General features: G+C 41.2%; 2 protein-coding genes across 3 annotated transcripts in view; one reads left to right on the top strand and one right to left on the bottom strand.

The window, feature by feature from the left end:
- Positions 1 to 117: 117 nt before the first annotated feature.
- The window catches only part of HMMR (hyaluronan mediated motility receptor), a 29,243-nt gene continuing 17,132 nt past the window's right edge, over positions 118 to 12,228 (bottom strand). For both annotated transcript variants that reach the window (XM_084763845.1, XM_084763844.1), the window contains exons 12-18: positions 8,871 to 8,987; positions 5,760 to 5,906; positions 5,298 to 5,450; positions 5,099 to 5,198; positions 3,398 to 3,574; positions 1,306 to 1,468; positions 118 to 631 (exon numbers count right to left, since the gene is read on the bottom strand). In XM_084763845.1, coding sequence (XP_084619971.1) covers positions 612 to 631; positions 1,306 to 1,468; positions 3,398 to 3,574; positions 5,099 to 5,198; positions 5,298 to 5,450; positions 5,760 to 5,906; positions 8,871 to 8,987 — 877 coding nt within the window. In that variant the 3' untranslated portion in view covers positions 118 to 611. The remainder of the gene's footprint in view (positions 632 to 1,305; positions 1,469 to 3,397; positions 3,575 to 5,098; positions 5,199 to 5,297; positions 5,451 to 5,759; positions 5,907 to 8,870; positions 8,988 to 12,228) is intronic.
- LOC311587260 (small ribosomal subunit protein eS8-like) lies at positions 9,062 to 9,788 on the top strand. Its single transcript, XM_084763849.1, is given in 2 exon segments — positions 9,062 to 9,236; positions 9,239 to 9,788. Coding segments are annotated over 2 exon segments (633 nt in total). The 5' UTR covers positions 9,062 to 9,103; the 3' UTR covers positions 9,739 to 9,788.

Genomic DNA, 12,228 nt, shown 5'->3' with positions numbered 1-12,228 from the left:
AAAAAAGGCTTATATGGCAAGCTACATGTTTTAGTTAGTACTGGGATAAAGCCAAGGAATTTGGAAATAATTAAAATAATCCAGTGATTTTGATTAAAAAACAAAAGCAAACCAAGATTACTGTGGAGATAAGGTGCTCTTATTTCTCTTTGAACTGAAAGGAGACGGATGACAGAAACCAGAGTGAACATGATCAGAAAATCAGCGCACAGACAAGAGCCAGCCAAAGCCTTCCCGCTCTTCACCAGAATAGAGAACTCGAGAATCAAGCTAAAATATTGAGAAAATACAGAATAAGGGGAAAATTTTAATACTGATTTTTAAAAAAAGTCAATTTGATTGTAGTGCAATGTAAGCTGCAAAGCAAATAAGGTGGTTCAGAATGAGAAGATAAAGGTCAAGATTACGGAGATAAACAATAGAAAATCAAAGGTCAAGACATTTTGATAACAAATGCTGAATGTCCTTTTGTATACCTAAGAATAGGCAGTTGAAATTAAATATATTATATAATATATACTATAAACATAATATCAGGAATAGTGAAGAGAGCAATCTTCCGGAGGTATTTCAGATGTATATTTCCATGATCCTTGATGTTGCATCTGAACTCAGCAGCAGTTTGTGTTGCCTGAAAAGACAAAGAGCTGTAAGTATTGTTTATTAACGATGAGCCAGGCTGTGGATGTAGCTCAGGTACAACACTTGCCTAACATGTTCAAGGGCATAGATTCAAATCCTTGAAAACCAAGCCAAATCAAATTCCTAAGTCATTATAAACTAAAACCAGACCTAACTTCTTAAAGACAGAAACAATGTGCCATAATTATAATATACAACACACACAACACACATATATATATGTATTTATACACATATAACATATACATATAATACACATATATTCACTATTTCAAGCAATTAGGATTTAATTGTAAGATATACAAAGATCCAAGAAAAGAAAAGAGTTTCTCTAAAATTGAAATGTAAAAAATTATTATGGATCTAAGACATCACAGAGGGTGTAAGGAGAAGGGCTGCTGTTAGGAGCAATAAAAGACTTTAAGGAAGATGAATCTGAATGGAGCTTGAAGGACAGGAGATCTGGATATACAGAAGCAGAGTAGGGGAGGAGGAAATAGCATTGCATACATCAACTCACTAAGAGTTTCTTCTTTATTAGAAGATATCAACAGTTTCATAGTTAATAAAAATAAAAAAAGTTAAGTCACCAACTGCTGTGAAGGGGGGGAAGGAGGGGGGACAGAGAATGACAGATGGATAAATACACTTTAAAAATATTACCTTCTTTTAATGGGGTCTTGACAGGAAAATTCTCTTTAGATTCATGATGAAAAGCCTTGGAAGGGTCAAAGTGTTTGATGCCCAGAGCTTTATTCAATTCTCCCTGGAGTCTGAGCTCATTTTGTTTCCTCTTAATAAGCTGAGATCGGAGTTTTGACACCTCCTAAGTAAGAAGAGTCAAATCACTAAAGTGTACAGTGGTAAAATGTGTTACTATTGTTGGAGACATATTCTACAAAGTGCATCAAAGCTAATGGCAAAAATAACTACTACACATTCACTAAGACCGATTTGAAACTGCTGTGGCAAAGTAAACAAAGTATTTTAACCTTTCTTGTGCTTCTATAGTTATGAGTATAGTATTCTGATCAAAATTGAGATAAAAATAAGTTGCCCACAAATCATCTTTTGATTTGGCTGCATTAAAGTCTGCAGGCAGGCTTCCTAGACAGTATAAAAAGGTAAGCAATTCTGTTCTTCCTCTGGAAATGGTCCTAAAAGCACCAAAGCAAAAGAAGAAAAAGCTATCAATGAAGACTCACAAACTGTCTGGAGTTGGAAAGCAAAGAGCTTCCTCCCTGCCCATGAGAAACCGCACAGTCAAGAACACAGGCTTTCCTTTTCCACAACTAACTCCCAAGGACTCCTATACAGGGAGAGCCCATTTTGCCAGTAGCTCATACTTGCTGAGGTGATGTCCGTGGGCAAATTTATTAAGAGTACAAGATCTCTTTTGCTCAGCTGCACTTTTGCAGTGCTGGAAACACTGGGCACTTGCTCATCCTTGACCTAGTTCTTAACGATAACTCTAAAGAGATACAAAGGTTAGAGAAACAGAGGCTATTTCTCACCCTCTTTCCCTGCAAGCTGTTAAGAACCGCAGCGCCAAGGGCGGAGATGGCACTAAGAGATGATTCCCTGCCCTCAGTTTCTGTGGCAGAATACTAGCTTAGAGTCTGCCCAAGGGTAAGACAGATGAGAATAGCTTCCTGGGATCACAACAACTCTCCAGGGAGGCCAAGTACATCACTGAACCTTCAGAGTCCTCAGACTGCAGAACTGAACTCAGAGAGGAAGCTCCAGAGATGCATTACTCACTGATCTTAGGCTCATTGCTACCTTCCCTATCACTTCACTGAGCTGAGCCTTCTACTGCCTGTACTATGGCTTGTGGGCAATTTCTTCCCAGGGCTGTCTCACATCCTTGCAACAGTGTGGCAGGCTAAATTCAGGTGCCCCGACCTGTGATTATTTCCTATTCTCAGGCCTCCATGGCAGCTTAGTCTTAAATAATAGATTTCTTCCCAAGACGGCTCCTACCCACTGTCCTCTCAATTGTATAGTGACAAAATGGATTTCCTTTTTGCTGACCTGTCCGCCAGTGGAACTGCCTTCTCATCAAATCTCAAAACTTGATTTGTGATTTGTGAGGGCCATGGCTTATCCTGAAGGTAGGACTGCCAGCCTTATTCACCAACCTATGCAAGTCCATATCAAAGTTCTTTAAAAATTCAAGTGAAGTTGGGCGGTGGTGGCGTACGCCTTTAATCCCAGCACTTGGGAGGCAGAGGCAGGTGGATCCCTGTGAGTTCGTGGACAGCCTGGTCTACAATGCAAGTCCGGGACAGCCAAGGCCACACAGAGAAACCTTGTCTTGGGAACAAAACAAAACCCTCAAGTAAAAACTACTACATGAGGTTGGAGAGATGGCTGAGAGGTTCAGTGCACTGACTGCTCTTCCAGAGGTCCTGAGTTCAATTCCCAGCAACTACATGGTTGCTTACAACCATTTACAATGTGATCTCATGACCTCTTCTGGCCTGCAGGTGTATTGTAAACATAATAAAAAGTAAATAAATCTTTAAAAAAATTACTATATGATCTATCTTATAGCTTCTGGATATATACCAGGAAGAATCAAAATCAACATACAATAGATACTCATATGGTCAGGTAATGTAGCCCATTGTTTAGTATGCCAAAATAAAATATACATTAACCTTCTAGAAGAAAAAAAATAAATAAAATTCTCTATAAACTGCTTAATTTTTGGGTTTTTATTACATCTGAATACAAGTGTTACTTTACAAACCGATTTGAGTTGGCTGTTTTCATCTTTCAATTTCACAACATGCTTGATTTTTTGCTTTAGATTCTGGTGACCCAGTAGCTCTGCATATGAGTCTCTTATTTTATTTAGCTGTTCCTGAGTTGCACCACGTTCATTCAATAATGCCTGCTTCTCTGCTTCAAATGCATCCAGTTGTTGCTGGAAAAGAGAAATGTGCATATATTTCTACTGCCTCACATTGGTATTATAAGCATTTGTGACCATACCTGGCCAATACTTTTAAGTCTTACTAATTTCATATAAAGCATAAAAATAATACATACAGTATTCTTACTCTTCTTTAAGGCTCTATCAATTCTCTAAGAAAATCTTTTAAGCCTTGCATTTCTCACCTTAAGTATCATAGCCATTGAGAAAAGCAATAAAGAGCCAGCCATCTTTTTTGTTGTTGTTGTTGTTGTTGTTATTGGTTTGTAGGCTTGTTTGTTTTCAGATAAGGTCTCCTTATGTTGTCCTGGCTATCCTCAAACTCAAGAGATCTGTCTGCCTTTGCCTCCTGAGTGCTGAGATTAAAGGTCCGTGCCATTGCTCCTGGCACCTTTTTCTTAAAAAAAGATCAGGGTTTTCTCATGTGTAATGGTCTATGGCCATGATTTCAGTATTCAGAAGGCAAAAGCAGGAGGATCAGGAACTCAAGGCCATCCTTAGCCTCACAGAGTTTCAAGCCGACCTGGGGTCACAAGGAACCAGTCAGGAAGGCATAGAAGCTGATATTCATAATGCTAGAATGTGGGAAGCAGGAGAAGGAGGGCTTCAGATTCCAGGCCAGACTGCTTGGCACAGTGAGTACCAATCCAGCTTGGGTAATAATACCCCATCCTAAAACCAAAGGACAAACTATAACACAAAATTCAGCATAGTAACTTGAGAAATACTGTGATAGATCATATCAAAGTAATAGGTAATTGATTGATGTTCCTATCAGGAGAGCCTTCAAGACTACTAAGTTTAAGAAAGTAGAAAGCGTTTTATTTTTTATATTTGGGTTTTCAAGACAGGTGTTCTCTGTTTAGCCTTGGCTCTCCTAGACTCCCTTTGTAGACCAGGCTGGCCTCAAACTCACAGCGCTCTGCCTGCCTCTGCTGGGATTATAGGCGTGTACTACCATACCTGGCATAGAAAGCATTTTAAAAATACAACTACACTAAAATTTTATGTACACTAAACTTGTCAGTTGGTTGGAGAAATTACAAGCAGTAATATAAATTGCACATTTTCGTCACTTTACTTTTGGTTTTGTGTTGTACTGGGCATTGAAGCTTGGGCCTTGTACACGTCAAGCACACTCTACCACTGAGCTCATTACCAGATAGAAAACGGCTGTAAGCATGAATGTATAGTGAAGAGCTACTGAGGAAGCACCAAGTCATAGTCAAGACTAACAGGGAAGAAATACATCCTTAAAATAGATGGAACTGAGTTTAATTTAAATTTATTTTACGTGATGTGTATGGATGTTTTGCCTGCATGTATGTCTGTGTACAACCATGCCCACAGGACCTGAAAAGGGTGTTGGATAGCCTGGAACTGGAGTTACACCCAGTTGGGGAGTACCATGCTGGTGCTGGGAATTGAACCTGGGCTCTCTGGAAGGGCAGGTAATGGCTTAACCACAGGGCCATCTCTCCAGTCCACAAGTAAGTTTAATTATAAGCAACAAACCTGGAAAGGTTTAGTTTTGTTATACAGTTCTTCATACATTAGGCGCCATTTATCATTTTCCATGGTTAACTCTGTCACTGTATTCTCTTTCTCTGCTTTTCTGCATGGGAAAATTAAATTTAAAAAATTGAATTATCCTTTTTCAATTTGTTAGAAAAACCAATGCCTTACATGGCACCCAAGGTCAAGGCTGACTTACCTTGCTTCTTCATCTTCCAGTTGCTTCCTAAAGTCTTCATCTTGCTGTCTGAGCTGATTTTGCAAATCTGTTATTTTCTCAAGAAACGAAGATGTGATTTCTTTAATTTCTGCTTCTTTCAATGTTGATCTGTTCTGTAAATCTAGAAGCATCCTTGGATTTGAAAGAAAAATCCACTAAACATCTGACAGTCATTTTAAGTTTTACCCTTTTCTTTTTGAAAATAAACAAATCAACCAACCACCACGAAGCAACAGAAGAAATTATTAAAAGTTGTAATTCTAATGGGGTCTGGGAACTGATTGGCCTTTAATAGCAACAGAGGGGAGAGGATCTCCATTTGAGGCCAGCCTGTTCTACACAGAAGGTTCCAGCCAAGACTACAGAGTAAGACTCTGTTTCAAAATAAATAAATAAACACTGTAATTCTTTTCTAACTAGTGCGGCGTTTGTGGCGCTCACCTTGCATAGTCCTGATTTGTGCTCTCGGCTGTCAGTATCTGCTGTTCAACATCTTCTACACGTTTTTCAGCCACGGCTACTTTTTCTTGTAGAGTCAAGTTCTCCAGCTTCAGATCTTCTATTTCTTTAAGGGTTGACGATTTATAGCTTATTGAAGAGAGAAACAGTTAACAAACACTTTCTTCTTACTACTATATACATGACAAAGCTTGATTTTATATCCTTCTTGACAGCTGAGAATTCAGCACCTTGGGTAATGTGCTTACGTGACAGTGTCTGTTTATGAGTGTCTTGCGTGCATGTATGTCTATGAAACACATGTGTGTAGTGCCTGAAATCCAGAAGGTAACATCTGATATCTTGGAACTGGAGGTATGGAGGTAGATGCCTCAGCCACCATGTGGGTGCTGGAAACTGAACCTGGGTCCTTTGGAATAATACTTAAGATTCTTTTTTGGGTGGATGGGGGGGTTTCTGAGACAGGTTTTTTTTCTATGTAGCTTTGGCTGTCCTAGACTCACTTTCTAGACCAGTCTGGCCTCAAACTTACAGAGATTGATCTGCTTCTGCCTCCCAAGTACTGGGATTAAAGGCGTGTGCCACCATGCTAGGCTGCTCTCAGGGTTCTTAAAACTCCAAGAAAGCCACCTCTCCAGATCCTTGACATTTTATTTTTAAAAAAGGAAAATAGGGCTGGGTGTGGCACACACCTTTAATCCTAGCACTTGGGAGGCAAAGGCAGGCAGATCTCTGTGAATTCAAGGCCAGCTTTGTCTACATAGGGAATTCCAGAACAGCTAGGGCTACAAAGAGAGACCCTGTCTCAAAACAAAACAAAAAAGGCACAATAGGAAGTCGATCGGACAGGAGTTGAGGGAAGTGCTTATAATATGAAAACTAGCTATTCTTCCCAGACAACGAGAGGAACAGAACTTTGGATTAAGAAGGTGCTGGGAATGGCTAGAATAGCTAAAGAAGGAAGTAAAGTACATGGAATTGTGTCCTCGTTTGTTTTTTGAGACAGGGTTTTCTGTGTAGCCTTGGCTGGGGACTTACTTTGTAGACCAGGCTGGCCTTGAACTCACAGAGATCCACCTGCCTCCGCCTCCTGAGTGCTAGGATTACAGGTGTGCACCACCATGCCTGGCTCTTTGTTTTCTTTTTAAATTATTCATTTAAAAAATGACTGTGGTACAGCCACACAATGGAATACTACTCAGATACTAAAAACAAGGACATCATGAAATTTGTAGGCAAATGGATGGAGCTGGAAAAGATCATACAGGCATGGTATATACTGTCTTATAAGCAGATATTAGTAATATAATATAAGACAACCATACTATAATCCACAGACCTAAAGAAGCTAAGTACCAAGGAGGACCCTAGGGAAGATGCTTAATTCTCATTCAGAACAGCAAATAGAACAGACACTGGAAGTGATTGGAGAAAGGGACCAGGACGGACGCCTACCATAGATGTCCTCTAGAAGACCCCACCCAAAGGGGATTGAAGCAGATGCTGAGACTCACATACAAACTTTGGGCAGAGGGCAGGGAGTCTTATGAAAGAGTGTGTGTGTGTGGAGGGGGGGGGGGCGGGGGGAACAGAAGGACCCGGAGAGGACAAGAACTCCACAAGATCAACAGAGCCAACAAATCTGGGCCCAGGGGGTCTGTAGAAACTGATGCACCAAGAACCATGCATGGAGAGGACCTAGGCCTCTGCTCAGATGTAGCTGACAGGCATCTCAGTCTCCATGTGAGTCCCCTAGTAAGGGGTACAGGAGCTGTGTAGGCCATGGATTCTCTGTTGCCTGCTCTTTGATCACTTCCCCCTAGTGGGGTGGCTTTGCCAGGCCACAGAGGAAGAAGATAAAGGCAGGCCTGATGAGACTTGATAGGCTGGGGTCAATTGGTAAGGGAAAAGAGCTCCCCATTTCTGAGGACTAGGGGGACAAGACGGGGGATAACAAGGGAGGGAGGGAGGAAACCGGGAGGAGACGAGGGAGGGGGTTACGATCAGGATGTAAAGTGAATACATTTAAAAAAATAAATTTAATAAAAAAATGACTGTAGATCAATACATATTCATATTGACTGAAAACGTTACTAATTTTCTCTTTTGCATTCGGAGACAGGATCATACTCTGTAAAGCCACGTTGAACTTGAAATAGCTTTCTTTGTAGGGCTGGAGAGATGATTAAGAGGTTAAGAGCACTGGCTGCTTTTCCAAAGGTCCTGAGTTTTTCCCAGCAACCACATTGTGGATCACAACTACCCACAATGAGATCTGGCATCCTCCTCCGGCGTGCAGTGTACATGCAGGCAGAGCACTGTATACATAATAAATCACTACATAGTTCTGTCTGGCCTCAAACTTACTGTAATTCTGCTTTAAATATCCATGTGAAGGGTATGCAGGTGTGAGTCACCAACCCTATCCAAGAATAACTACAAGAGACAAGGAACAAATGACACAGCTTCAGTGGTGACTGAAGGCTTTAAAAGACTAAAATATTAGCTTCCATACACAGTGGAGCATTCCTGTAACACCAGCAGTGCTCTCATGGCAAAAAATATCTAAGAAAGTGGGGGGCGAGGAGGGCAGGGGAAAGTAGCAAAGAACAGAAAACTAAGAAATTATCAAGCTAGGTACGGTGGGGCACACCTGTCATCCTAGCACTTGGGGAAGCAGGGGCAGGTGGATGTCCGTGAGTTTGAGGCCAGCCTGGTCTACAAAGTGAGTCCAGGACAGCCATGGGTACAGAGAGAAACCCTGTCTCAACAAAATAAAACAAAAATTATTGAATAGGCAAATAAAGTGGCCTAAATTAGTTGAAAATATAAAAGCCTTTGAATTTTTTAAAAAATGATGCTATCAGGAAAGTAAGATGGTGGTACCAAAGGTTACCATGAGGTGTGAACTTGATGGTAGGAAAGGAAACACCTATATACGTATAGGAAGATTAGTAGATGACACCAAGTGCCCATTTACAGCCGGACATTATAGAATTTAAGGTTAATAGTGTCATCCTCCATTGGATTGCTCCGTTCATAGATTTCTGTAGGTAACCACTTCTCCCATTCGCATATCCAATAGAGAAATACCTTTCCAACTGAGCAGTAACGTCTCTAAGATTTTGCACTGTATCGTTATATTTCTCCTGCATGATCAAGGTGGCGTGGCCGTGAGCAGCGTTACTTTTCTCCAGTTCAGCTTCTTTCCTAAGAACAGGGAAAAATTATTAAAGACCAGAAACAAATATCTTGTGTGACCCTATTAATAAACTGTTGTATAGTTTAAAATATACATTTATGCTCTTTCCAGCCAGCGCCGAGCGATGGGCATCTCTCGGGACAACTGGCACAAGCGCCGCAAGACCGGGGGTAAGAGAAAGCCCTACCACAAGAAGCGGAAGTATGAGCTAGGCCGGCCTGGGGCCAACACCAAGATTGGCCCGCGTCGCATACACACAGGCATACACACAGGCATCGAGGAGGCAATAAGAAGTACCGTGCCCTGCGACCGGATGTGGGCAACTTCTCCTGGGGCTCTGAGTGCTGTACTCGTAAAACAAGGATCATTGATGTTGTCTACAATGCATCCAATAACGAGCTTGTGCGCACCAAGACCCTGGTGAAGAACTGCATCGTGCTCATTGACAGCACCCCGTACCGACAGTGGTACGAGTCCCACTACGCACTGCCCCTGGGCCGCAAGAAGGGGGCCAAGCTGACTCCTGAGGAGGAAGAGATTTTAAACAAAAAACGATCAAAGAAAATTCAGAAGAAATACGACGAGAGGAAAAAGAACGCCAAAATCAGCAGTCTTCTGGAGGAGCAGTTCCAGCAGGGCAAGCTTCTTGCCTGTATTGCCTCAAGACCAGGCCAGTGTGGCAGAGCGGACAGCTATGTGCTAGAGGGCAAGGAGCTGGAGTTCTACCTGAGGAAGATCAAAGCCCGGAAAGGCAAATAAACCATTCCTAGCTCATGTAATAAAGGTGTTTATTGTTCTATTAAAAAAAATATATATATATACATTTATGACATAATCTCATGGTTTTAGTAACTTGTTCACTGGTTTCATCTATATTTACTTTCCACTGAATTTCTTTTCATGTCACCTGCAGTATGTAGCTAATTCAACAAAAACCCATTTAACAACCTATAAAGACAATCTACCGAGTAGTCTGAAGACTGAATGCAATGCCAGCTAAAATCACCTAGATTTTATGAAATTTAATCCCATATACTGAAACACACTATTGAAACTACACATAAAGACACTTCACATTAAAAGCTCCTTTGAAAGGTTGTTAAAGTAAGTATTATGTTTATTTCTGATTATATGAATAAGCCACTTATGCTGTTATTATTTACTTTTTTTCTTTTTGAGATAAGATCTTGCTATTTAGCCCAAGCTGGCCTTGAACTGGGGGGGGGGGTGTCCCTTCCCCCAAATCTCAGCCTACAAGTGAAAGGATTGAGGATTCTTCTTTTTTTTTTTTTTGGTTTTTCGAGACAGGGTTTCTCTGTGTAGCCTTGGCTGTCCTAGATTCACTTTGTAGACCAGGCTGGCCTCGAACTCACAGCGATCCGCCTGTCTCTGCCTCCCAAGTGCTGGGATTAAAGGCGTGCGCCACCACCGCCCGGCGGATTGAGGATTCTTAACCTTAACAAAATCTTGAACAGTTTTGTATAGTAACAGGATAGGTTTTAAGTCACTTTTCTAAATGTATACTACAAATCTAAAATATTGCATATTATTAAAATGCTATAATGTGTATGGGTGGGCATATGAGCTGATGAAAGGTCTCTAAAAGAGTATGGTGAAGCAAAAATTAAACTGTGCACAATTCTTTTTTGTCTTTTGTTTGGTTTTTGATTTTTTTTAGAGAGGTTTCTCCATCTATCCTTGGCTGTCCTGGAACTCACTCGGTAGACCAGACTGACCTTGAACTCAGAGATCCGCCTGCCTCTGCCTCCTGACTACTGGGATTAAAGGTGTGTACCACCATGCTGCTTCACTGTGCACAGTTCTAAGTGCCCAAATCAAATGAGATGAACCATGGGTCAAATTCACTGCACAACAGGATGACCACAGCAAAAACAATGCAATGCTACTAAACGGTTTATAATAAAAAATATTTTCCTTGTCCCTTGAGTGACTGTCAGTTCTTGTTTTTTCATCTGAGCCTAAGATATCTAGCCTTGGAAGGACCTAAGACATCTCATACAGCACCTAATGAAACAGAAGGCCTCAAACCCATTTTCCTTGGAGTCATCACACAGCTAACTAGGGAACCTAACAAAGATCTCGTGTGATCAGAACTGCTTTTGCTAGAGTAAGTGACTCTCAACCTCCCTTTAGGAAATGGGTTACCTGCTCAACTTCTTCATGTTCCTCTTCCCCCAAATCAGTTGCAATTAAGAAAAATCCCTATAATAACACCTTTGTACTGCTCCCCCCAAACTGGGGTACACAAAACCTTGGTGGCTTCCATGTCATGAATCGAAAAAAAAAACCAAAATAGATCATTAAGTCCTCAACAGGGGCAGGAATGAAACACATAATAATATCTCAGGCTCATATCCCATCCACAGTAGCTTGCTTCCTTGATGAAATTCCAGGAACTTAAATGATAAACTTATTTGTAGCTTAAACTCCAGAATCAAATTGCCAGGCCTAGATAAGAGACTTTGCTCTCCAGCCTTGTTGATCTGTGTCTAATATCTGAAACCCATGGTAGAGGACTGATTCCTGATCTCTACCTGTGCCTGTACTCACACATACACACCTCATATACTCACCCACAACAATAGTATATATATATACTGTGTGCGCGCGCGCGCGCGCGTGCGCCTGTTTCAAAACATGGTTACTTCGCTGGCCTCAAGCTCACTGTAGTCTTGCCTCAGCCTCTGAAGTTCTGTGAATCCATGTACAAGCCACTCTAACCTGCTTTCTGATTGTCATTGCTGAAGTAAGACTGCTGACAGGGTAAAGGCACTTTGTTCTTTTTTTTTTGTTTTTTGAGTCAGGGTTTCTCTTGTAGTCCTGGCTATCCTAGACTTACTTTGTAGACCAGGCTGGCCTCAAACTCACAAAGATCCGTCTGCCTCTGCCTCCCGAGTACTGGGATTAAAGGTGTGTGCCACCACGCCCGGCTCAGTAAAGGTACTTATTAACCTTGAGTAAAGGTACTTATTAACCTTGGTGATGAGTTACAGTCTGAGGATCCCACGTGGTGACAAGAGAAGCAACTCCTCAAAGTTGTCCTGAGACCTTCACATGCATGTCACACACACACACACACACACACACACACACACTAATGAAGTGTTTGTATTTTCTCAAAAAAGCTACTTTAGAAAATCAAAAGGCTTAGATGTTTTAAAATATAAAACAGACTCTTTGGCTTTAGAAAAAAAGGGCTTTTTGCTTTTGAGACCAAGTCTCACTATT

This window comes from Acomys minous, assembly GCF_964271855.1.
Source record: "Acomys minous genome assembly, chromosome: 16".
Taxonomy (NCBI): Eukaryota; Metazoa; Chordata; class Mammalia; order Rodentia; family Muridae; genus Acomys; species Acomys minous.
Note: the sequence above shows the minus strand (reverse complement) of the source record. Positions and strands in the feature narration are given on the sequence as shown.